This window comes from Microcebus murinus, chromosome 10 (genome assembly GCF_040939455.1).
Source record: "Microcebus murinus isolate Inina chromosome 10, M.murinus_Inina_mat1.0, whole genome shotgun sequence".
In the NCBI taxonomy this organism is placed as follows: Eukaryota; Metazoa; Chordata; class Mammalia; order Primates; family Cheirogaleidae; genus Microcebus; species Microcebus murinus.
The window spans coordinates 36,955,943-36,983,038 of NC_134113.1; the positions used below are offsets into that span (position 1 = coordinate 36,955,943).

General features: G+C 34.2%; 1 protein-coding gene across 2 annotated transcripts in view; it reads right to left on the reverse strand.

Moving 5' to 3' along the window:
* OTOGL (otogelin like) overlaps positions 1-27,096 on the reverse strand; it is a 138,693-nt gene that overhangs the window by 99,506 nt on the left and 12,091 nt on the right. For both annotated transcript variants that reach the window (XM_076006803.1, XM_012759761.2), the window contains exons 7-17: positions 23,245-23,366; positions 19,920-20,125; positions 14,278-14,405; positions 13,816-13,922; positions 8,369-8,475; positions 7,310-7,435; positions 5,899-6,007; positions 4,955-5,001; positions 4,339-4,484; positions 3,068-3,191; positions 1,193-1,370 (exon numbers count right to left, since the gene is read on the reverse strand). In XM_076006803.1, coding sequence (XP_075862918.1) covers positions 1,193-1,370; positions 3,068-3,191; positions 4,339-4,484; positions 4,955-5,001; positions 5,899-6,007; positions 7,310-7,435; positions 8,369-8,475; positions 13,816-13,922; positions 14,278-14,405; positions 19,920-20,125; positions 23,245-23,366 — 1,400 coding nt within the window. The remainder of the gene's footprint in view (positions 1-1,192; positions 1,371-3,067; positions 3,192-4,338; positions 4,485-4,954; positions 5,002-5,898; positions 6,008-7,309; positions 7,436-8,368; positions 8,476-13,815; positions 13,923-14,277; positions 14,406-19,919; positions 20,126-23,244; positions 23,367-27,096) is intronic.

The following is a 27,096-nucleotide window of genomic DNA, read 5'->3' on the forward strand; positions in this document are numbered from 1 at the left end:
GCCACAACCACAAAGACCAACATCTCATTTTTGAAATTACCTCAGTATTTTTATATATGTTCTTGATTGATACCTTGTCTAACACTAAATATTTCTTTTTTTAACTATTTTTAAATTAAAGCATAGTTGATAAAAATTTTATATATTTAGAATGTACAACACGGTGTTTAGATATAGGTATATATTGTGAAATGCTTAAATCAAGCTACAGAACATTATCCATCACTTCACATTCTTATCATTTTTTGTTGTGAGAACACTTAATATCTACCCTCTTAGCAATTTTCATATATAAAAATACATGAATTATAGTCACTGTGATGGACAAAAGATCTCTCAAACTTATTCATCCTTCCTAGCTGAAACTTTATGCCCTTTGATCAACATCTTCCTACACTCACGCCCCTACCCCAAGCCCCTAGAAACCATCATTCTATTCTGCTTCTATAAGTTTGACTTTTTTAGATTCCACATACATTACTTAAAGGTCATTATGCCCTCCCAATCTGCCAGACAAGCTCCTTGAAGATGAGAACCATGTCATACTGCATAAATTGATCCCACCGTGCTTTTAGCACAATAACAGGTGCTCAAAGCATTTATACTAAATTATACACTGCTTCTTTTTACATGTAGGTTAAAAAAAGGCTTTGTCAACACAAGGGGTACAAATTTATTGTACTGTTTTTCTTCCGATGAAACACCAACTATCACAAAATCCGATTAGATTACAAAATGTTGCTTTAGAAGTATTATTAATACCAAATTATATCAATATTTTAAAGTATAATTTACTACCACTAATACAAAATGATATTGAGATTTTTTAAGACACTAACTTATCAAAAATAAAATATTGTTAAGCTTGATAAGTGGCAGAGGAGAGAAGAACAGGTAGCAATTAGCCCATAGGCTGAGACACATTGCCTAAATTCAAAGCCTACCAGTATATGTAAACTAAGTGACCTAGAATGATTTATTTGCCAGTTTAGGGCCTTGGATGGTTTCCTTCTCTATAAAATAAAGATACTAATCAGGGGATTTCTATACAATTTAAACATGGTGATCCTTGTAAAGCCCTTGGAACAGTGACTGCCAAGCCATTATTAGTTAAATAAACATTTTTAATGAATTTATATCCTCCAAATTACAAGTCATTAAATTATGTTAACTATACAGAAATCATACTTACAGAAAGTCATCCCTTATGTTGCCATTAAAAGTGCCACACAGACCTAAAGTTCTTCTTTTCCATGCACTAGTAAGCTGAATATAAATTCTTTCTCCATCTACAGCAAACAGAATCTTTAAACCAAATGTGGTTTTTAGAAGTATAAATAATGATGACAGAGTTTGAATTTCAACAATACCTGCAGGAAACAAACATACATAGAACAGCTTTGAGATTCACAGGGCATGTTCTGAAATGCTAGAGCACAACACTAGGACTCTCCTTCCAAGATACTGGGAAGAGTGGGAGGCAGGCTCATCGTTCCTGCTTGAGTTCCAGGGTCAATTTTTGCCACCTTGTGGCTGCTTTCTTTTTTACCATTTCCCTTCTCTCCCTCCTTCCTGGGTCTTCAGCAGATACTGTTGATAGATTGTCTGGTCAACATGGAATTTCATTTCACAAGCATCCCACAGGGAAAGGGAAGTCTTTAGATATTTGAATTCTGATTTCTTTTTCTTAACTTGTGTGTGTGTGTGTGTGTGTGTGTGTATGTGTGAATTTTCCCCAAAACTGGACATGATTCAATAGGAAGTGGCACTTCTCAAAAATTTTTCATTCCCTTGAGACTGTCAGCAAAAATGGGGAGCACAGAATCTGATAAACCCCATTTTATGAGACACCTTTAGAGACAAAAAACTTATGTCCCAAACTGAACTAATGGTTTTTGGCACCGGAAGGGTTGCTCTTCATTGCTTCTATATCCTTACTATAATCTCTCCAATCAATCTGGTCACCTACGCCATAAATCTGGGAATCTGATCACTCCATTCCCCCTTGGTACACTCCCCAACAACCCAAATCCAATCCATCACCAAGTTCAGACCACTTTTGTTCTAAATATTTTTTCTACCCATCTTCTTTCCACCTCTACTGTCACCGCCCTAGATCACCCCCCTCATTCCTTGTATGCCTTACTTTGTAATATCCGAACTGTCATCCATGCCTCCTGCCTACCATCTCTCAAAGAGACTTCCACACTGTTGTCATCCTAGTCTACCAAAAAACAACTCCTTAAAACTCACCGTTTATTTGCTTGAACCATACAAGATTTACATCTTTGTACATAAAAATGATCAAAAATGACAATTTCATATTTGATTCATGTCAAGTTCAACTTCCTTAGCATGGCATCTGAGTAGCATGAGCACATAATTTGTAATACTAATCAAGACATTTCTGAGAGTGAAAGAGAGTGTTATTAAGAACTGTACTGGAACACAGGCATAAACATGGCCTGTCCCAGGAAACCACAGTGTTTGATGCCTCATACATGAGGATGTAAGGCCTTCCCAGTTTCATCTTTACCCTCTTCCCCAATCTCATCTCTGGTTCTCCACTACCCTTTTCTTGCTATAGTAATGCCAAACTAGTTATAGTTCCTCCTAAACATACTGTACAATTAATTCTATACCTCCTTACTCAGTATGAAACACTTTCCCCATATCCTTCGACCCAGCAATTCCACACCTTTAAACACTCAATGAGACATCGCTTCCTTCAGAAAACATTCCTGACCATTCCTGTACCCACCCTCCCCAGGGCTGAGTGAGGTGCACCCTATTTAGACTCCCAAAGTCTTTATGTACATCTTTGAGGTTATCACATTTTATTGTTAAGTGATGGCTGTTTGCTTGTCTCTTTTCCCTTCCAGACCACTTGAGGTAAACCCAAGGTCTTATAAACATGGTGTTTCTATCTGTAGCTGATGACCTATTAATATATAGGCACTCAATAAATGTCAGACAATGGGAAGAGACTTCATTTAGGTTGTATTTGTTGTTGTTATTCTTGTTGTTCTTTATATAAAGAGAGTAACCATTAGCAATTGCTTCTTACCATTCAAATTGAAGCCTTGGTTAGGACTAGTGAGGATTTGTCCTCCCCTACTTAGGGTCACTTGTTTGTTAAAATCATCCTCCAGAATTAGAGTTACAGACTGAAGGCAAACCAAGCCAAGGTTCTGTATAAAAATAAAATTATCAGTGAAAGGAATGAGATAGAGATAGAACCATAGAAAGAGATAGGGAAGATGGGAGAGGGAGATGAAAAAAGGGGAGGGAGAGAAAAAAGGATAAAAAGAGTGCTTGTATATAAAAATTTCTGGTATATAGAAAGCTTGAGTATAGTAATATAATAAAGTAGCTATTACATAACCCATTTCATGTAGCTCTGTTCCTAATCAATATATCTTTACATAATACACTAAATATACCATATACATATGTTTATTTTATACAGAACATTAAATAAAAATGTTTTCAATACAGTGGCAATAATCGTTTTCAATAGCACAATAAGCACTTCTCCAAATTCATTTAGCTAGTATATTAAACATAAAATCAATAAAGAAAAGAACCAAGAGAATTAGAATTCTATATAGAAAGATAATTCAGACTTTCATATATTGCAAAGGAAAAAATCAAACTGGAAAAAAAATGCAAATAAAGCAGTTAAGAATTTTCCTTGGAAATAACCACTTTGTATTAGAATAAAACTAGAAAGTTAAAGATTTTTGGCAAAAGTTTGACAACCTGATTTAGAGTGATGAATAAAAGATATGATTTCTTTATTTACAAATTATTAATGAGTTTATTATTTGAAGAAAAGATCTAAAATAAATATTCTATGTTAATAAATTCATCATTTATGTTTAGAATGATATGAAACTTGTTCCCTATCAAAAATCATCTCTTTGAAATAGCTAGGTTAAAATAAACAAAATTTTAGATCCATTGTACAATCATGCATAAAATGTTCAAAAAACTATACATACTTTAAAAAAAGAAAATGCAATGAACTATGTAGTATTTTATCTAGTCTATATCTGTTTTCACATTTTAATATCTCTGAAATCAAGATGCATCACGTAATCAATGTATGTCACAGACATCACATAATCAATGTATGTCACAGAATAATTATCAGCACTTTTTCTTTCTTTTGTAATACATAGAATAATAGTGTATTTTAATATTATAATCAATGTTGTCTTGGTTTTGAAGAAAACAACTATCTCCGTTCATGTTACCATTCTTAATCTGATACGAAGTTTAAGTAAAAATAAATAAATACATATTCCTCTGGTTATTTTGAAATGTGATTCTTACCTGCTCACAGGGAGCTTTCTGTAAAGTAATTGTGAATTTATCTTTTCCAGTTCCTTTCACAAGGATGTACTGGCACATGCCAATAAAAGAATAATGTCGACCATCAAAAGTTGTAAAATGAGAATCACCCACAACTGAGCATTGAACTACCAAAATAAAAGGAAAGAAAAAATGGAGGAGATAAAGGAGGAATAATTTCGTGTTAATTCTTAAAAAGCAGGACTCAACACAGGGTAAATCATGCATCAAAAAGAACATCTAAAGTGTTTAAAATTTACTGGTTTCACTAGACTAAATTATATTATGTCATTTAATTTAATATTTATTAAATGATAGTTCTTTCAGATTTTATAATATTTACACTATTTAAATAAATTTTTATCAAAATTGCCTGCTCAAAGATATCAGTTATTCAATTTTCCATTTATCCTCTTAAAAATTGCATTTATACATTATTATATCCCTTGTCATATATCAGATGTCTTCATAAAAATTAGTGCTATCTTTCTCCTCAATTTAAAGAAAATTGAAACATTTTCTTTAAAAAGATTTTAAAAGATTACCTGGGCATTCTCACCAAGATTTATTGTTAAGAAAAAAAAAAAAAAAAGATTACCTGGGCAGTCATGCTCAGTGCAGTTCCAAACTCCACCAACACACACACTAAAGGAAATTATAAAAATATTAATCAACCAGTACAAGAAAGCTATATTAATGTTTTCATCCAGGTATTGATTAATGTACCAAAATATATCATGTTTATAGGTTCAGAATAGTCTGACTTGAAAAACACCTCTGCAAAAATTCAATTGACTGATAATTCGGGGCTAGCTAGCATATAAATTATTATCTACTGTGTGCCATCCATAAAAGTCCCTGGTAATAATGCAAATCATCAGACATTATAGAAAGAGAGGAGATTTCCTCTTACATAAGATAAATTCTGTCTTCCATCCTCACAAGTGAATTTTGGAGGACAGAAGCAAAGTCCCTAGAAGACAGGAACAAAAACAGCATCTAAAAATACAGTTAGTTTTCCAAGTGCATCTCAGTTATACACACTGACACCAAAGGGGAAAGAGCCTGAGGACATTTAAACCTCTGTTTCTTTTTTAGGACTGTCCTGGGAAGGATTTCATGTTTGCCTATGGTCTTAGTTAGCTAATTTAATATGGAATTCTAAATGTTTCTGATCATAGGCCAAAAATTGACAATATGGAGAATTACTTTGTAAAGTACTTAGTAGAGAAGTCCAGGAGCACCATCAAGTTCTAAGAGTAAAAGTATGTGCAAATTAATGATTACATATAAGAAAATGCAACAGATTCATTGTATGTATATAAGATTTTAGGGAATTACCCAGGTTAGTAATAAGAAACATCATGAAAGAAAATATAAATGCCCCTTCCCCAAGGAGTTTAAATAAAATGCAAACCATACTTCGGAATTTAGGGGAGGGAGGGAAATCAGTAATAAGTACATTCCTTTAAACATCTGTCATGGTAAAGTTGTCAGTTAGACAGGTGCCCAGAAATAATTGGCTGTACATTGATCACGTACCATTCAGTACATTCTTGCTCAATTTTTGAACCAACTGAATAAGCTAATCCATGAAAACTACAGGGGCAATTTTCCAAGGAGATGCAAGTCCCATTTTCCATGATGAGGCCTAAGAAATTTAGAGAAATTGAGAAAAATATAAGTCAAATTTTCAAAAAAAATAATAAAATTGTATTCCTTAAATATAATAACTGGACCAACTTTTGTTGAATATCTACTTTACACGAGGTGCTAGAAATACAAATTACTTTCAAGTAGATTACCACCAACCTGGTTCTCCGTCAGTAGCTACCTTATAAAGGTGTCCATTTCAGTGGCTTTCAACTTTCTTATCCCACAGTTTTCCATCAAAAACTCAAGATTGAACATATAGCATAAAGGCAACTAAAAAGTGTTTCCTCGCATTTAAGGAAAAAAGGGACAGAAGGACAGAGAAAGTATATTTTTGGTTTAGTTTTTGTTTATTTCAATATGAGTGAGATTTACACTACTGCCCCACAGATCACAAAGAGCTAGGCAGTGCTACTGAAATGTCCAGTAAAGTGGGACTGTGTTTGTTACTTCTGACAAGTAAAGGAGGTTGAACCAGTACTTAAAGCAATCATGTCAGTAAACATACTGTTTCATTCAGCTGACCTTTTTCCATAGTAAGACTTTATAGAAAAAAGCATTGACTTTTTATTTTTGGTGCATGGGTTGAAATTCGAGTGCAAACGTCTTATTTTGTCATTGGTCACAATCAGCTCAGGACTGGCACCAGTTTACCATACTTTTAGTAGCACTGACAGAACAACAGACTGAGGTCAACAGATCTGGTTCCAGGTAATCCCCATTCATACTAAGTTTATGACATTGGGAAAAATTCCTTAACATTTCTGCGATTCTATTTTTTTAATTTATAAAAATAAAAAGATTCGAGTAAATCCTCAATGTTTTTTATTAATGTCTACCAATATAGGAGATGGATTCCTAATTTTAAATCCTACCTCTATCTGGCTAGGTTATTTTTGATTTCAAATATTAAAACTACATCAAAAAACTATATCAGTACTAAAATCTTGTATTGGAAAAATGTGAAGGCTTTCACTCAAACTTGCTTTTATCTTTCAAAAAATGAAACTATATAAATCATTAAATATCATTAAATATTAAGAAAACAAACGATTTTCCATGGGTAACTTCAAGATTCTAGATTCCAAGTTTCCTGGGGGAAAAAAACACAAAGCATTGAGCCTTTTATTAACAAAAAGTAGCCATTCCTCCTAGTCACTTCATGGACCTAATACTACAAGGGCAGAAAATTGTAATAGGCCTAATGTCCTGGCAGAGGACACAAAATGAAGATGTGCTCCTTAGATCACTGGATTCTAGTTTAAGTTAGTCAGACATGGTTTCTTCATGAAGCACTTACCATCTGGGCAGTAACATCCATCAAGACAATGAAGATTGCTCCCAAGACATTGCTTCTCAAATGTGCAGGTTGGTGGGCAACAACTGATACAATCCCGATGGACAAAGCTATCATCACATTTATCAGCTAAAATGAGCAAACAGAGGAGCTGTAAGTCAATTTTATTCACCTCACTTTCAAAAAAGTTGTAATTTATTTTTTGCAAAAAATAACTGAATTGCAAAAAAACTTAATTTGCAAAAAAACAATTTTAATTGCAAAAATACACAGTTTTTGCATACTTGTTTCAAAAAGTATGCAAGTTCATAAATATAATTGCATTAATAACAAATCCTTGCAATTCATTAGTTTTGAGTATTATGGTAAGTTTTGAGTTCTAGGATAAACTTAACATAGTCGGGCATGGTGGCTCATGCCTGTAATCCCAGCAACAAGGGAAGCTCAGGTGGGAGGACTGTTTGAGCCTAAGAGTTCAAGCCTGCATGGAATTATGATCATGCCACCACACTCCCGGCTGGATGACAGATCATCTTTATAAAATAAAGCTGAGCACACTGGATCACGCCTGTAATCCTAGCACTCTGGGAGGCCCAGGTAGGAGGATCTCTTGAGGTCAGGAGTTTAAGACAAGCCTGAGCAAGAGTGAGACCCCGTCCCTACTAAAAATAGAAAAAATTATCCAGGCGTGGTGGTGTGCACCTGTAGTCCCAGCTTCTTGGGAGGCTGAAGCAGGAGGATAGCTTGAGCCCAGGAGTTTGAAGTTGCTATGAGCTAGGCTGACGCCACGGCGGCAGCACTCTAGCCCAGGCAACAGTGAGACTCTGTAAGAAAAGAGAAAGGAGAGGAGAGAGGGGGAGGGGAGGGGAGGGGAGGGGAGGGGAGGGGAGGAAAGGAGGAGAGGAGAGGAGAGGAGAGGAGAGGAGAGGAGAGGAGAGGAGAGGAGAGGAGAGGAGAGGAGAGGAGAGGAGAGGAGAGGAGAGGAGAGGAGAGGAGAGGAGAGGGGAGAGGAGAGATTAGCAAAAGTGCCAGGGCTTGGAAAATTAAAACAAAACAACATACTGCATGCTGGAAAGTCATCTCTCCAGTCTTGAATAGGGTAGCCAGCATGAGAACAGGCCCTAGCATATTCAGTGGCTGCTCGACAATAGGTTTCATCATCATCAGTTCTAGAAAGTGAAAATACAGAGCCAGAATCACAAACAAAATATTGACGGAAACCATACGTTTGAGCTTCTTCTGATCCCTAGAAATGCTGAGTGCATGATGGATATTCTGTTATTAATTGATGTAAGCATGTGTCTCTCATAATATATCTTATTATATAATATATACAATAATGCAGAAAACACATGAACCTGGGATTCCAGCTTAATAGGCCTAGATAAATTATCTTCATCAAAGTATTTCAATAATTTGGCCAATTTTCTTTTGGGCCAAGAGACTACTAAACTGAAGTGAATAAGATGTCTGTTTTAATTATGACATTCTTCCCAGAATTCTTGTATGTATTTTTTCACTGCCACACATAGCACTGCAAACCTTTTAGAATTTAACAAATCCCACTAAAACAGATAAAATTATATCACAACAAAAACATCAAATATGAAAATTGTTTGCAAGAGACTATGCTCTCGATTGTGCACATGCTGGAATAAAACCAATACCAATAATCTATAGCACTCAAAACTACTCTGGTAGTTCCTCAGCAGTCCTCACAATAAGATTCTAAAACGTTTATGAAAGATTGAATAAATACCATTTAACTTAAGATTTAAAAGAAGATTTCAAATTCCTTCAATTTTTAAATTACTAAAGTTCATTACTTTTATAATATTCCCCAAAGTAAATAATCTTTAATTATTTTCTTATAATCACTTTAGGAGCTCCCCCAAATAATAATTTCTTAGTAGAGGTCTGCCAATTCCCAAAGCAGATTAACAAGGCACCTATCAAGTAAGCAGGTTTATATCAAGGAAGTGGTCTTGGTTTTCAACCCAATCCAAACTCCAAATGGAACAGTTTACAAGATAATGATCTTAAGAATGTTGCATTTTGTGAACCTTAACATTTTCAGTATCTCTATTGTAAAAGCCACCTTCTCAAATTGCACTTATCCTGTGCTACTGTAATGGGAATCCATGCAGCTTATCTAGTCCAATTACATAAGCTATGGAAGGAAAAAAGAAAGGACTGAGCATATAAACTTCAGAAGCTCAGAAAATATTCTAAACCTACAAATAAGAAAAGTCTCTTCGAAAAGCGGTATAAGCTAAAATTGTTGAATCCTGGAAAGACGTTAAGTTTATGATTTAAATTATGTGCATTCTTTCCTACAATTAATGGTGCTTTTAAAAGTTAGCAAAGTAACTGAATATTGGTTTTACAAAGCAATGAAAACTATTACGAGAATACTTACCATTTATTAACTGTCTATGTTATTCTAGGACCTGTGCGAGGCACATTAATATACAGCACCTAATGAATATTCACAACAATTGGTCAAGAAAGAAATTATTATTATGCCAATTTGCTGATGGGAAAATAAGCTTATTTTTCCATTTTTGGATGTTAACTTTAATAAGGAAAACAGGCACTAAAGAATGGTGTTTTTTAAATCATTTGACTTCGGTGTGGCAAAATTATCATCATTTCCTTGCTGCTAGGTTTGGCATTCTTAGAAGCAAAAACAGTAGGGCATAATTTCAAGGGCAGGTATTGAATCATTCTTCAAGTTCCAAGTCAAATGTCATCTCTCTATAGAGCCTTTGTAGGCACTTCCTGATAAAGTTAGTAATTCTCTCCTCCACTTCCATAGCATTTTGCATTTTAGAACATGTGTCATTGCTAGAGTCCTGTTTCTCTGCCCTATTAGAATATGAGTTCCTAGCACAGAGACCAAGTCTAAATTGTTTGTTTATCCAAATTGTGGCACAATACTCAGCTCAGAAGAGATGCTCAAAATATGTGCATTGAATTGAATTCCATGAACTATTGTAACTCAAGCAGGAAATTAATTTGTGTTCAACCTATTCTCATTTTCATTCTCATGGTACAGGATCCTGTGGCACAGTCCCCTAACACAGGAAATGAAGAAAATCATTCATTTCCTATAGAATGGAAAAAAGAAGGTCTACCCTTGAGAGAAATATGGAGGAAGTAAAAGACTAACTCTGGTAGCTTCTTGCTTCCATTTCACCAATGCCCACTTACTCAACTATAATGTCCTTCTTCTGATATTACATGCCTGCTCTGCCCCCAAACCCAGCCTTTCCACTTCAAACTTCTCTCTTAAGGTATCAGCTGATTTCAGCAGGCACAAGGGATTTTTCGATCCTGCTGTTTATATTTTCCCTGGAGAAAGCATCAAAGTTTCAAAAGCAAAAATCTAAAGATATCAAAATTTGAAATTTGAAACACAATGTTAATTTTTCAATGATGAAATTTCAGATAAAGTGGGTATAGCAGAGACTGATTTTTGTCTCCAGTTCCTCCTTTTTCTTTTCAATATTAGAACTCCCAAGTTTTGCTGAGTAGGTGGCTGCCTAGCCAAAGACAACATTTCCAGATTCCTTTGCATCTAGAAATGGTCGTGTCTAAGTTCTGGCCAAATGATTAAAAGTAGGAGTGGGCATGACAGTTCCAGATCAAAATATGCCAGTCCTCTATTTCCTTTCTCCCTCTTTAAGGGCTAAAAGGAGATGATAGTGGTGAACTAGTTTAGGCCATGAAATTGAGAATAATACCATAGACCAAAGGAATGATGTAGCAACAAAATGTCTGAGTCATTCGAAAACTCATGGAGCAGACCCATAATGCCAAGCTAAGACCACTTACCACCTTGTATTTTTATATAAGAGAAATACAAACATGCAATTTAATTTAAGCCACTGTTACTTAAGCCGTTGAAGCAGCCAAACAATATCCTAAACTAACAAATCAAGAACAACTTTCTTGGAGCTACCAAGCAATACTTCATCTCAGCCTAGTTTAGAAATGGTGCTAAAGATGTTAATGATAAGGCAATTGAAAAGACTACTGGGGAATGGTCCAAGTCACTGTAGAATAAGAATAATTTTTAATTCTATATATGTGGCTAAATAAGAACCATGGCCTACCTACAGGTACCCACAAAAAAAAAAAAAGAAAGAAAGAAAGAAAGAAAAGAAACAAGAGTTATAACAAGTAGCTCTTAAATAAAAAATAAAACTAAATAGGAAATGAATTTTTTAAAAATATATAGTAAGGTCATTACCCCAATTTTAGGAAGAAGCAGAATTCTTTCAAAGTACCTATATTAATTCAGGAATCCCTAAATTTACAGACTAAACATATAAATCAAAGTATAACTGTACTCTACTCAAAATTAACAAATGTCACAAATAAGCTTATTTTAATATCTGGAAAATAACATTACATTCATTACTTTTGTAAAAATCTTGATTTAAAGAGGAATCACTATAAATAGCATAACTTCATACCACCTGAACCTTTCCTCTTTGTTCTCGCCTCTGATAAACTTAAATCTCTTAGCAATCAAGATGCCATTCAAGTGGTTTTATTTAACCAAAAACTAGTCTGGTTTTTTGCAAAAGAAGTTTCTACGTATCATTTATACTTCTTGGGATTCACAAAATATGAACACATACTAAAATTCCTCGAAGTATTCTTGAACATTCAAGATGGACAATCATATTCATTTGGTAATTTTTTGAAAGAAAAATAATAAAAAACTTAACATCAATAATGGGTAATTTATGGTAAGTTCTGCAATGATAAACATGGTATGATAAGTCTCACTGAATTTATTGCCTAGACAACCACCTCTTCTCTCTGTTCTTTTTGGGTTTTTTCCCTCAGTATTCTTAACCTGGGATAGAATTCAGGAGTCTAAGACCTTAGATAGGAAAAATGTTACATGTTTATATTCACTAATCTCCAACAGAAATTTAACATTTCCTTCAATTATGCATACAGGCAACACATCATGATGTTCTTAACAGTATCTGTGACTTTGTCACCAGCATGTCCCATATCTCATTTTTTCATATTTTCATTTCCCATTAATTGTTGCAGATTCATAAAGCATTGTTTGCATTCATCATTACATCAATTTTCAGCAGTTATTAGATCTGAAGTACATATAAAAAACAAATATATCAGAAATTAATTTCTTTTACTATTTTAACTATTTCATTACAATTAGTTTTCTTTGTAATCTTATGTGCTTTATTTCTGCATTTCAGAGATTGTTTGGGAAAAGAGTCTATAAATATCTATAGAATCCCAAAAGGGATTAGTAATACAAAAATGCTTAAGAGCCACTATATTTTGTTCATGCTGCTTATGTAAAACATTTACAACTACCATATGATCCAGCAATTCCACTACAGGGTGTATACTCAAAATAAATCAATATATCAAAGAGATATCTTCACCCCCATGTTTATTGCTCCACTATTCACATAGCCAAAATATGAAATCAACCTAAGTATCCATCAATGGATGAATGGACAAAGAAAATGTGTTATATACATACAATAGAATGTTATTCAGCCATAAAAAAAGAATAAAATCCTGTCATTTGCAACAACATGAATGGAACTAGAGGTCATTATGTTAAGTGAAATAAGCCAAGCACAGAAAGACAAATATCACATGTTCCCACTTGTATGTGGGAGCTAAAACAGCAAATCTCATTGAGACAGAGAGGTTACCAGAGGCCAGGAAGAGTAAGAAAAAGTGAGGGCTGAAGAGAGGTTGATTAACAGGTACAAATATACACTTAGATAGAAGAAATAAGACCTGTTGTTTAACAGATCAGTAGGGTGACTATAGTTAACATTAATCAATTGTAAATTTCAAAATAGCTAGAATAGAATAATATGAATGATCCTAGCATAAAGATGAATATTTAAGGTGATAATATCTCAATTACTCTGATTTTATTATATGAATGTATCAAATTATCACACATACTCCAAAAATATGTACAGCTATTACATATCAATTAAAAAAATTTAGCTGGGCTTGGTAGTTCCTGTCTGTAATCTCAGCACTTTAGGAGGCTGAGATGGGAGGATCACTTGAGGCCAGAAGTTCAAGACCATCCTGAGCAACATAATGAGACCCTCTGTCTTTACAAAAACTAAAAAAAATTATAATAGCTGAGTGTGGTGGCACATGCCTGTAGCCCCAGCTACTTGGGAAGCTAAGGCAGGAGGATCACTTGAGCCCAGCAGTTCAAAGTTGCAGTGAGCTATAATCATGCCACTGCACTCCAGCCTGGGCTACAGAGCAAGACCCTGACTCAAAAAACAAACAAACAAAAACAATAAAAAATTTAGACTGTACCTAAGCAGCAAGCTTTTAATAGCTGTTAGTAGTTTATGTTTTACATTTCCCCTTATATTTTGTGAACTGCTAAAATGGTTAAGTAACAGAAGTGGTTTTTGCTCTTCTTTTTGCATAAAGAAAATTTTATTATAAATATTAATCATTTCACTTACTTGCAAAGATCATTAACACAGCTGGCAATATATAAATATGGATCGATATATTCATGGCAGCTCAGAAAAGGAAACTGTAACAGTATTTGACACTTGAAGAAGATTGCCTATGCAAAGAAACATACCAGTCACTAGGACATATTTAATGCTATGTGTACTCTCTTTTCTTTTTTACAGATCTCTTTGCAAGACTATCTGTTCTTACAAGGAAAAAGAAGGTCATTTTTACTTATAAAGTTTAACCAGCATTTTTCTAACTACATATTTTTATGATGAGCATTGCATTTATGAAACTCATTACATTCACTATTTCTGAAATAGTGTTATTCCCTATTGTAATTACATTTCCTGGATTTAAAATTTTTAATTATTTTTGCACTAAAAAATGTTTAATGCTAAATATACAAATAATATACATGTATATTATATCCAAAATACCCAAATATTTCATATCAAATTTACCTCAAATGCTGGCATTCCACTGGAGCATGGATTTGGAAAATCTGAGGGTGTGGGTACACATTTGTTGTCATCTGGAGTTTGCACCAACCAACTATTCCCAAACATAGCAATGTCTTCTGTATAGTCTTCTATTGAACACAAACATATACACACAAATAGGTGTAACCATATCATTTTCCACAAACATAGACACAGTTCTTCAACATAAACTTTCTGGTCAAAAGGTTAAACTCAATAACACTATAATTACCAATATGATATTAGACAATAACATTATAAAAACAAACTCAGCAAAGTGTAAGTACCAAATAAAAGTACCATTGGAAAGGAAAAGCAAACTGTATCAAAACAACATGGGGAAGGATTAAAAGTGAGTAAGTAGGCCGGGCGCGGTAGCTCACGCCTGTAATCCTAGCACTCTGGGAGGCCGAGGCGGGCGGATTGCTCCAGGTTGGGAGTTCGAAACCATCCTGAGCGAGACCCCGTCTCTACTAAAAATAGAAATAAATTAATTGACCAACTAAAAATATATATACAAAAAATTAGCTGGGCATGGTGGTGCATGCCTGTAGTCCCAGCTACTTGGGAGGCTGAGGCAGGAGGATCGCTTGAGCTCAGGAGTTTGAGGTTGCTGTGAGCTAGCCTGACGCCAGGGCACTCACTCTAGCCAGGGCAACAAAAGTGAGACTCTGTCTCAAAAAAAAAAAAAAAAAGTGAGTAAGTATAACAAATACACCAATAACATGTTAGTCAGCCAATGTTCAGCTTGTGCTATATAGAGGAGAAAAAATATGCACAAAAATAAAAAACATAAATAAAAGTACAGGGTGACATTTTTCAGACAGCTCAGTCATTATATTTGACATTAGTCAAAACCTTATTAAAATTGTGTTCCATTTTGGCAGTCCACAGCAATAAAATATTTGTTAAGCCTTTGGAGAACTTACAGAGTACAGTCATATAGACAATGAAAGATTAGAAAAGACAGCTAAAGAAGAAAAGACTAAGAAGAGAATCAATTTCATCTAACTATGATGAACAGTGATTCTAAAACATGCACAAAAAAGAGCCCAATATTGAGAATCCTGAAGCTATCCCAGCATTATTCCCAGGCAAGATTCAGGAGCTAATATGTGGGCAGCAACAAATGTTTGGTGGTAAGCACTCTAGACTCTGGGCTCTACATCAAGTTTAAATTGTCTTTCAATGTAACCTAAGAACAAATTCAGGCCATGATACAAAAATTAATCCCGCCCCACATTCAGACAAAGGCTGAATCTCAAATCTCAAGGACTTGGCAGAACCGAACAAGATGACATCTTAAAGTTCCCTTTAAAACAGTTAGACTTCAGATTGGAGCTGTGAGTTCTTCGCCACCCAGATTTGCTTGGTCAGAGATGTACCACTGTTGACAATCTATAGCACCACTAGACTCCCAAATCTCAAGTCAAATGTTTACCATTCTGTCTGAGCATCAAGATAGGAAGATAATGTCTTTGTGCTATTACCAAATGCTCACTGGGAAGATTGTGGGAATTCATCATCTGTAAGAATGCTTTGCTCTTTTAGTGTTAAATTCCAAATTTTACTGTAGCCTGGCAGGTTTTGCATGATCTGGCCCCTGCACTCCCCCACCCCATACTCCTCCCATTCCCACCAGCCCCTTCTACATCTTCTGCACCTATTCTTGTTCAACCTGCTCCAGTCATACTGGCTTTGTGCTGTTCTTCACTCCAGCTCACTCCCACCTCAAAACACTTGTTCTTGCTTCTCCTCCTGCAAAATCACTCTTCCCTGAAATCTTCCCTCTGCTACTTGTCTTACTTCTTATAGGCCTCTACTTAATGTGACTCCTCAAAGAGGCCTTCCTTCTCTGCCCCACGATCTAGACTAGCACCAAACATACTTGTTCTATCACTCTTTATCTCCTTTCCCCACTTTTATTTTTTCATGGCTGCTATTGCTCACAAAAATTATATTTTAATTTGTTTTGTTGCTTTATTTATTTTTCCTTCCATGACAGTATGAACCACATGAAGGCAGAGAGCTCATCTCAGCTGTTCTACTACTGTATCCCTAGTTTAGTATCTGATATATAGTAAATGGTCAAAATATATTTGCTAAATAAGTGAATGAATAAATATAGGGGAGTTTGAAATATTTAGTAAATAGATTATTATAATCCTAGAGCTTTCAAATTTGTCTGGTCCACTTTGTTCTCGCTAATATCACTGGAAATGCTACACATTAAACAATCATGGGCTTGCTGAATATACTTATTTAAAAATGGAAAAACTGATGTACTTTTTAAAGTAAATTTATAGCCATATTACTTTTCAAAACATCATCATTTTTTAGAAGTTTAAAGAACCAAAAATATGTCCAAAGGCCCACCTATTTCAGTATTTATGCACAAATTTTAATGTTATTAAACCCTTAGAGTTCATCATAATTGCAGCTTTTGAACCTCATATTCAGCTATTTTTACTATATTGCATTAATAAAAGAGTCATTCTAGCTGCCTATTATGAGACTTTAAATCCATATCTCTTGGTGGTCTGGGAGCCTTCTAAATTAAAATTAAAATGCTTTATATAAAATATGCTCTAAGTAGAGTAATTTATTGTCCATATTGGGATACTTTTGAGTGTGAGAGGGAGGCCTATTAATTATTATGCTGGAAAAATGAGAGTAAACCAGGACTTCTAGGTCGGTGTGTAGCTAGATTAGCTAGATGTAGACATGAATTATAAGAACAGAATCCTCAACTAGACAACAAATTAAAATCTTCCTATGTGCGCAGAAATTCTGAAAAGTCTCATTTCTTTGTGAAGTCATCCTTGAAGGACGAGTGGGAATGCAGAGAGAAATATAATTTTAATCGCTGTTAAGAAATTATGCATTCAGAGGCATTCAATCAAACTATCTAATGCTCTCTGAAGATTTATCTAATCAGCAAAGTACAGGCTTGTCGCGCCCGCCTCGCCAGCAAGGAAGACGCGGCAACCGGAGTTCTTCTGACAGCGCTTTAATGGGGATTGCTTAACTGGTTACATGCGGAGGACTCCGAGGCGTTCTCGGCGGCTGCTTATAAAGGCAGTAAGGACACTGGGCATTGTCTGATTGGATAAGGCACTTGGAAGGGAGGAGACAAACTCTGCACATGCGCTGAGCACTTGTTTGTCAGACTAACAGCAGGGTTTGACCAGGAAGCGGGCGCCATCTTGGAATGGCGTTGCCACCGCGCCCCACACAGGCTGAGTTTCAAGAAAATACTAGGCTTCTTTCTTAAAGCTAAAGATAATACAGCTCATCTGTAGACATTTTCTTGCATTATTACAGCATAGGAGGAAACAGAAGTGCAGTTCCTTATCACAGTCCTACAAGTTGTTGTAAGTTAGGTTTTTTTTTTTTGTTTTTTGTTTTTCTGATCACTTTGCCTTACACTGTGCCTAAAGAGAGATTTCAGCACCTCTACCTGTTCAGCCATAATTCAGTTCAATTCTCCTGCCAGTCTTCCCCCACCTCTAATCTGCTAACGACTTTGTGTGTGCTCCCCCAGTTATCTCACTGTGAACAACCATTTTATGTTCCAGGTTATCGAAGTCTGTCTGGCCCTTAACTCAAATCCATGATCTGAGTCTCCCTGTGTCTAATAAGAGCAGATACTATTTTCTACTCTAACCACTATACCATGTTCCCTGGATGTCCCAGGGAAAGTTGCCCAAAGCAGTCTTTTCTAACCCTAAGACTGAGAATTGGATTAAGCATTATTTTTCATGAAGCTTTGATATAAAGAAAAAAATCCAATATTACCACCTGAGTGGTTCTGCCTGAGTATAAAACCCTACTTCTTAACACAGTCTCAAGATTCCAAATCTGTTAACCCTGCAATTTCAAATACTCAACTAGATGCAAAACACCATTTCATGATGATCCCAATACTATACATTTGTGTAATGCTCACAGACTTTCAACACTTGCATTTATATTTTCTCATTTAATACTCAGGCTGGGAAGCTCTCAGAATCATTATTATTATCTCCATTTCACATATGGGGAAATTGTTTCCTTAAAGCCCTGCTCTCCACTCTAGCTACTAGTAAGCTAATCCCGATGATGTATCATCTATCTTGAGCAAAATGTTTGCAGTTTAATAAGGGCTTCTTAAAGCAATGTAAAGACATTTCCAAAAGCTTTTATTTCAGCTCCATTATAGGTTTATTGGGGAATACTTGGAGGTGATTATAAATTTACTGAAATGTATTGAGGATAATCCATGTGCCAGGCACTGTATTGTTTTACATGGATTGCCTCATTTAATCCTTGCAACTCTATGAAGTAAGACTCTTATTGTATCACTAATCTTAAAAAGTTTAATAAATGGCAAAGCAGAATTTGAATTCCACAGTCTGAATCCAGAGCCCACACTCTAAGTAGTCCTTTAACCATCCCTTAAAACACAACATATGGACAACTCATTTTGATTATAATATAAAATATGTTATAATATAAATATAAAATATTTTATTATATAAAACAAAAAAACAGTATGTGGCACTTTACAGCTTCAAAGGCAACTGCTCACACACTTATCTAGGTATAGGCTTGGGAGCCAGTCAGATTTGTAATCCAGCCCGGATAGTATCATTTACAAGCTGTGTTACATTGGACACATCGCCTTGTGTTCTCGCTGTAAAATTTAAAAATACCACCCACTTTACAGGAGGTTGTGAGGATTCAGGATAATATAGCTATGTGCTTGTGTTAACTACTATTATAAATAGTATCAAGGTATATACTATTATTATTACTACTCTGTGAGTTCAGAATTAGTATATCCCTATTTTACAGCTGAAGAGACAGCATCAGAGCAATTATATGAGTTGCCTGAAATTACAAAACTTGTAAAAGTTGGAACAAATTTCAAAGCCAGGTCCACTGGCACTAAGAATAGTATTATTTTTTCATTGCACCTTTCTGTGTGGACCTATATCATGATTATGGCTTGTGATCCTCTTATTCTGTTGCCACTGCACACCAGTACATGAAATGAAACAGAACCCATTTGTAATAATTCACTGAAGTTAGTTTCATAGTTTAGATTTAGTAGATGATCAGGTAGGTACATAAAACCTTTCCAAGTTACTCTTACACTTTCTTGTTCACATTTTATTGTTTTTACAAAACAATTATTTGTCAGTTATTTAATTTACTTCTATTAAGACATGGATGTAAAATAGCTTTTGGCCGAAAGTAGACATGTTTGACCAAAATGGATTTGAATCACTAGAATATAACCTACAAGAAAGGATGGATCTTTGTTTTATTTACTGATGTAATCCAGGTTCTTACAGCAGTAGACACATGGATGCCAAGCTCCTGACACAAAGCAAATGCTCAATTAATATTCATTATGTGACTTAGTGCTGCGTGTTAATTTAGCAGATATAAAGTAGCTCATGGTTTTCAATGACACAAAAATGTCTTTCTATTCAATGTTTACTTAAAAATCACTAAAGCAGGCAAGTGACAGCTACAAATTTTTCCAATCTGTGACAAGTCTTCTGGGTACAAACTGCTTGATAAGTAAAGAAAGAAGGCTTTAGAAAGTACCCACACATTTCTTCTGTTCCACTTACCTTGCTGAATTAGGAAATCATCAGATTGAATGCCATTATAATTTCCACATAGGCCACATGGTTTCCCTTTATGGTCTTCAGACAGTTTGAGGTAAATTCCAGATATTCCATCCCAAGCCAATGAAAACCCAAAGGTTGTTTTCACCAAAATGTAGTCTGCTAGTTTCTCAATGAAAACCTGTCCAATTGTCTGAGGCAATGTTAAACTTGAAAAATAGAACAAAGGTAATCTAAGAATGATGATGAAGATCAATTAGAGATGATGTATTTTTTTCTTGAAGCGGCTGAGATAATTAACAGACACATTACTCAAAAGTATGGAATGAACTATGCAGCAAGATTTCCAAAGCAACTATCCTATAGGAAATATCAACATTAAAAAAAAAAAAACTTCAGTATTGAAATAAAAAGACAACAAAATGATACTGTTCTCCCATATTGATTTAGATTTTATACCTACATTTAGATACTTTTTCAACCAACCAAAACACACAGCTACTAAATATCAGTGATTTTTTATAAATCTGGAAAATAACCTTGCCTATTTAGAATAGTTAGGGATTGAAGGTGTTTATTTTTGATCTATAAAGATAATCTAAAAATGCTGTTCAACAATTTTGAAGTAAGGACAAACAATGGTCAAAATATGTAGTCATATTTCTTGATCTCTGATTTTATTTAATTTTATTTTAAATGTGGCTATAAGGAAATAGGAGTTTCTATTTCCAAAATGTCACTTTGGCATAAGTCATTATTTTCTAAAAGAAAAATGCATAAAGATGATTAATTAAAATTTACATTTTTGATGCTGCAAAATACATTATCAGGGATATAACATGCCATGTTATACTGTATTGCATAGGAGTCATATTCATAATTTTTTAATTGGATACAATTTGATCTATTTAAATAAGGGTCATAGAATATTTAAGCTCATGATCCAGTATCTAATTTTTCCATTTTTCATAAGCACATGTACATATAAAGGACATGGGAGACATAAGGGAACTGAAGAAAACTTAACAATTGGACATTTTAAAAGCATAGTAAGTCACCTAGAATACTTTTTTAAAGAAGACTATTCTCCTTCCATCCATGAGTATTACAGAAAAGAGTAGGTACTAACAATTAAAGAAATTAGGGAAAAAACTCATTTCTATAAAGATAGCCATATCAAATAAAAACTATAAGCCATAATGCAAATATGGACAATGCAATATGGCAAATATAAGACAGGTGGTTAATAGTTATATTAATACATTTCTCTCAAAAATTTCAAATTAGTGAGCTCCTTTCCAGGAAATGTATGGCTACATGGAACAAAAACTATAAAACTGAACAAACTAGTTAACAAAGGGATAATCACCAAAGAAATAATTCATAATATCTATAACCATTTGCACAAAACTTTTTATAGATAATTATTTACAGGAAATGAGTTATAAGAATGGGAAAATTACTAAACATTTAAACTAGAGAATAAATAAAAAGACTCTAACCAGTGCCATAATATATTTTGACTAAAAATTATGAATATGAGGAATTTATAGAATGCCACTTGTTTTGAGTTTGCAAGTTTATGAAAACTATACTTGAAAAAAGTGAATCATGTTTTAAAAATATACTTCATAGTAATGGAATGCTAATTTTCTGGAATTATAATTGTTCTATCGTGGGTATTGTGGAGGGGGGCATTGGTCATTTGTCACTTGGTTATTTAGTCTCTTTCATAGTAAATTCAATTAAGTTTTTAAAAGGAAAGGTAGATAACTGTGATTATCCCGAAGTTTATAACAGAAGGATGCTAGTTGAGATGGGGAATGATAGTTAAAACTAAACAAACTCCGAAAAGTCAAAGAAAAACATACAACCTAGGCAGGAAACATTAAAATGCAAACTAAAATGAATGCACAGATTAACGCTGAAAAGTATTCAGGGATTCATTTTGTACCAAAACCCCTTATTTCACAGGTGAGAGAACTGAAATCTAGAGAGGTAAAGCTTAATGCACAGAGCCACACACATTTGATTTCACTTTGGCAAAGATTTCTCAAGCACTTGCTGTTAGTTAGGCCCTCGGCCAGTAACAGCATTAGTATAAATAATAAGAATATCATGCTTTTTCTATGATACAGACAGAAATTCTTATAGAAGTGCTTTCTCTGAATTAAAATTAAAGGATTGGTTTAATAAAGGATTAATATTCTTGAAAAGCTATGTGAATGGCATCTCTGTTTTACAAAACATAATAGTTTTTAAAGTGTCCATTGTATTACCCAAAATCCCATATAGAGAATCCTAAGTTACTATTTAAATTCAGCTCTAGGAAATACATGTATAAATGCATTATCTCCCTATTCAAATGCCTAAGCTTTATTTTATAGGAAAATGAGAAGTACAGAACCCAGCTGATCAAGAAAATAAGCCTCAGAGAGTGGGAGGAGCTGCTGTGGGTTGCCTGACTGTGACAAAGCTCCCTTGGTAGCCCTTCCGGCTGCCTCTGTAGGAATCGACAGAAAGAAAATGCAACATGGGTTGATAAGGCCATTATGCTGGAAAGAATCCCCATGCTTTAAACACTTGCTAGTGAATTCTGAATGATGGATAGAATTGTGCCATCCCACAATTAACTTCTTGTGGCATAACTCAGCCAGGAAACATTTAAAATTGAGTGTCTGTATAATTATTTAGATTGGAAGGTAGATTATTCCCCAGTTTTCTTAGTTCAAAATGTATAAAACCTTCCGCCAGATACATAAACATCCCCTTCCCCAAAACTCTCAGGTCATATGCTTGGCAGATAGGAAACCAGAAGTGGGCTCCTCTCTGATTCAAGGCCAGTCGTTTTTTGGTTCTGCGTCTGTCAAAACTTCAGCTGGAAATCTAAAGTGACACCCAAACCTCATTCACAGATCCTTGGAAAGAACTTCCAGAACCCTTTTTAATATAAAATAAAATAGATTTTTAAAGTTCCTGCTTTAAGGAAAAAAGAAGAGATATAAGAAAGAGCAAAAATAATCAGAGTTGAGCTATAAAGATATCTCTTGAACCTCTCAGAAACAAAATGTGATATTCTTATCTCCACCTGTATAAACATATTTGAATTCTGCACAAGTATTAGAAAGGTTAAAATGGTTATATTCCTGACCACATATTTGCCCTCAGAATCTACCCAAGTTTTGATATCTGTGTAGGATCATTTAAGGATATTGTTGAGGAAAAAATTCTCTCCTGCTACTCTCCACAATTCACTTCCAGTGTGAGATGTTCAAAAAGTCTATTAATCTGTGGTGTTATTTCCATTATATCATTTATTGTATCCTACCTGATTCCATTCTTTTTTATTTCATGACCATAAATTCGAATTTCCTCTTGGTTTGAAAAGAACAAGCTGATGGACCGATAACAAGAATACACTGAACCAAGGCATTTAGGACTATTATGAACCTTAAAGGGACAAAAACAAAAAGAAGGCATAGGAACAAAGAACAACAAGTAGTATCCATTTGAGCTACTAAAACCACAATGTATGTTTACAGTTCTATAGCATCATCGGTTCCATGACACTTTACACAGTTATACCTACATTTAGGATTTTTGAGAGAAAAGAAATATTTACCTCAGAAATTGGACAACAGAATTAATTTCCTAAAATACAAGTTAATCAGCATATATTTTACAATATCTGAATCATTACATGTTGGATGTATTAGAAGAGATTAGTTTTGATAGTAAAACTGTAGAGCACCACAAAGAAACACACTTGTCATTTTTATGTCTGTTTTTTTTTTTACCAGTTAGAGAATCATAAAACAGAGCTTCAAACGGAGCTCTACACAAAGCAATATTAAAGGCTGAAAAAGTGACCATGAACTCACTAAAAATAAAATTAAGTTTAAATTTATGTATTTATCCTAGATACTCTAGGGAAAAGAGATTGTTTTTCAAAAAGTTTATGGGAAAACTAGTTTACTAGTAAAAAAAAAAAAAGAAGAAAGAAAGGAAGAAAAGAAGAAGAGAGGAATAAAAGAAGAAAAGAGAAGAGGAATAGTAGATTTTTTTACCCCATACCAAAGGTGCAAAAAGTAAACTATAAATGATGAAACCATAAAATAACTAAAGGAAAACATAGATAACTCTACAGGTAGAAAAGAAGTTTCTAAGCATAAAAGTAATAAAAAATACCAATAATAGATTTTTAAATATTGTAGTAATCTAATGCATATTAACTTTATGCTTAATCAGTAAATTTTATTGATCACTATGTACCAACCATTGTTCTAGATTCTGGGGATACAGCAGTGAACAAAACAGACAAAAATATCTGCCCTCATGAAACTTATATATATTTGAGGAAGATAGTTAATGAAAAGTATACCTAAATATAACCAAAACATACACTATGTGAAATGACATTAAGGAAAAATATTAAGCAGGGAAAGGGAATACAGAGAGAGAGAGAGAGAGTGTGTGTGTGTGTGTGTGTGTGTATCAAAGGTTTAGGGGACAATTTCAGACTGAGTGGCCAAGGAAGGCCTCATGGAAAAGGTGAAGGAGTAGGAGAGCAAGCCATAGGGGATGTCTAGAAGACCATTCTAGGCAAAGAGAACAACAAGTACAAAAGCCTAAAGTAGGAGTATGCCTAAATGTTCTTAGAAGGAAGATACTTCTTTAGAGAAAGAAAATGGGGGGAAAATGCAGATGCTAATATTTGGGGGCTTATCTAATAAAACCAGAGGATCCCTGCTCGATCTCACACCAGACCAACAAACCCCCATCCATATATCCAGAATTTTCCAATCAGCTTTTACAGCCTTATTCTCAAATATGAACAAATATTCATGAATCATTAGTCATTTGATGAAAGTCTACAACATAAAGGACAAACAGCAAATAAAAGAAAAAAATCAAATAAATCAAAAACAATCCAGAAAAATAAGGAAACTTCTAAAAATCCACAATTGATATCTTCAGAGAGAAAAGTGAGTATATACCATGCATGAAACAGGAATAAAATGCTACTAAAACTAAAATTTGAAGAATAAAAATAAATAATTTGGTATTTACAATATGATAGGAGAAACTTTATAACCAAAGGAGAAAGGTTGGAAAATAAATATCTAAGAGTTGGCAAGAAATCTCCCAAAATGGGGGGGGGGGGGGACAAAACAATGGAAAATAGGCAAGAATCAACAAGAAAATTAAGTGATCACTCAGTTCAGGAGCTCTAATATATTAACTCTAATATAAAGACCCATCAAGTGTCCAGCACAAACAACAGGGGGAAAAATACATAATTATGAAATCTCAGAACTCTGAGGATAAAAAGATCTCAAAATTTCAGGGGGTGGGGAGGTTATATGCAAAATGATCAGAAAATGAGAGTGAATTGAGCTTCAAATTCTGAAAGTGATTTCTAAATTATAATCAATGTTTTAATTTTTTTTTTCCTATGCACACTTTCTAGGAAATAAACTTCCCCTTTCCAGGAACCAACTTGAAAATACAGTCAATTAAAACAAGTGAGTAAACAGAGAAAGAGGAAATGGGCCCCTGCTTAACAAGCACTACAGCTACTGGCCATATGTTCAGAGCACTCAGCAATCCTTTTAGAACCTATCTCCCTGGTCTGAACAAAATTGAAGGATCTCTAGACATTTGATGGCATTCAAGAAAGAGGAAAATCATGGGAGAGAACAAAATTCTCCAGCAGGATAATGAAAAGAAATCCCAAGTGTTACATGCACAGGACTCCTTGAAAGTAAGCAATCACAGCAGGAGACAGAAGACCTGGAAAAGGGATATCTCATGGGGGAAAAGGCTTGCTTAATGTATCTGACCATATTGAGAAGAGTTTTATGGTGATAGGGAGTTGGGAGGGAAAATTAATAAATGGAATAAAGAAAATGTAGTAAACAAAAAGTGAGACAACTGTCTACTCTAGAAAAATGTACAAGAAAAGAAATAAAAACATCATAAGCCATTGGGCTCAGTTCTAAACAATATTTACATAGTGACAATAATGTAAAAAAAACACACATTGATTCAAGCAAAAATTGTGTTATCACTGTAGTAGGAGATGTGAAGGGAAGGATATGTGTGAGTCTGTGTGTTAGGGGCAGGAAAGGTGATTTCTCATTTTCCATTGTAAGAAGTAAATGAATAACTTTGAAAAATAAAGGAGATAATGGCATATTTTGACATATAAGATAAAAGCCAGAAGAAACAGCTAAAATAATTGAAGTAATTGCCTCTGAAGAGCCAGACTTCAGCTGAAGTGGAGAGTAAAGGAAGGCAGGGACTATTTTCTGCTATATATGCCATGATGAAATCTTTTAAATTATGTGCATGTATCATATTCATAAAAATAAATGGAATTTAAAGAAAAAATATAATCAAGGTTATTAAAAGGATATATGCATAATGTTTATCAATATATCTTTTTAAATATTGATTTTTTATTATTTTTTATTATTTTTTTTATTTTGGCATATTATGGGGGTACAGATTTTAAGGTTTCAATAAATGCCCATTTCCCCCCCAAATATTGATTTTTTAAAAAATCTATATTTCCAAAATAAAACTGGTTAAATCATTTGAGGATTCCATGAATTGGAACAAATACAGCTAATAAGTTTTGTGTTTGTCAAGAGTATTTGACATGGAAGGTGGTTCTTGACATAATATAAATTGAAAATGTAGGGCAGAAAATTACACTTGCATAGTTTAAATTTTATAAATATGTATAAAATTCAGAGACAAAAGTGAAGAAAAATATATGAATCCATTAGCAATGCTAATTCTTGGCTGATAATTCTAATATCTTTCAGACCTCCAAATTTTCCAAATTTTCTACAAAAGAAGTGAACTACTTTTACAATCAGGGGGGAAGAGATGGCATTTAAAATAAATGAATTTATTGATTTGAAAACAAATCCTACTAACTAAAACCAGGTCGAGTAGAACCAGTATCTATTAACTCTGGAGGCATTGTTCAGCATTGTGCATTATTATCAAAGGAGAGATTATCTAGTTGACACCTTAGTCCTCAAAAGAGTGAGACCCTGGACAAGAACATTTCAATGAAAGAGTCAAAAGGTGTTCAAGTGATAACACTAGTGAGAGACTGGGGAAGTAAAGGACAATGACAAAACTGAGAACAGGAGCCCTGTGAGCA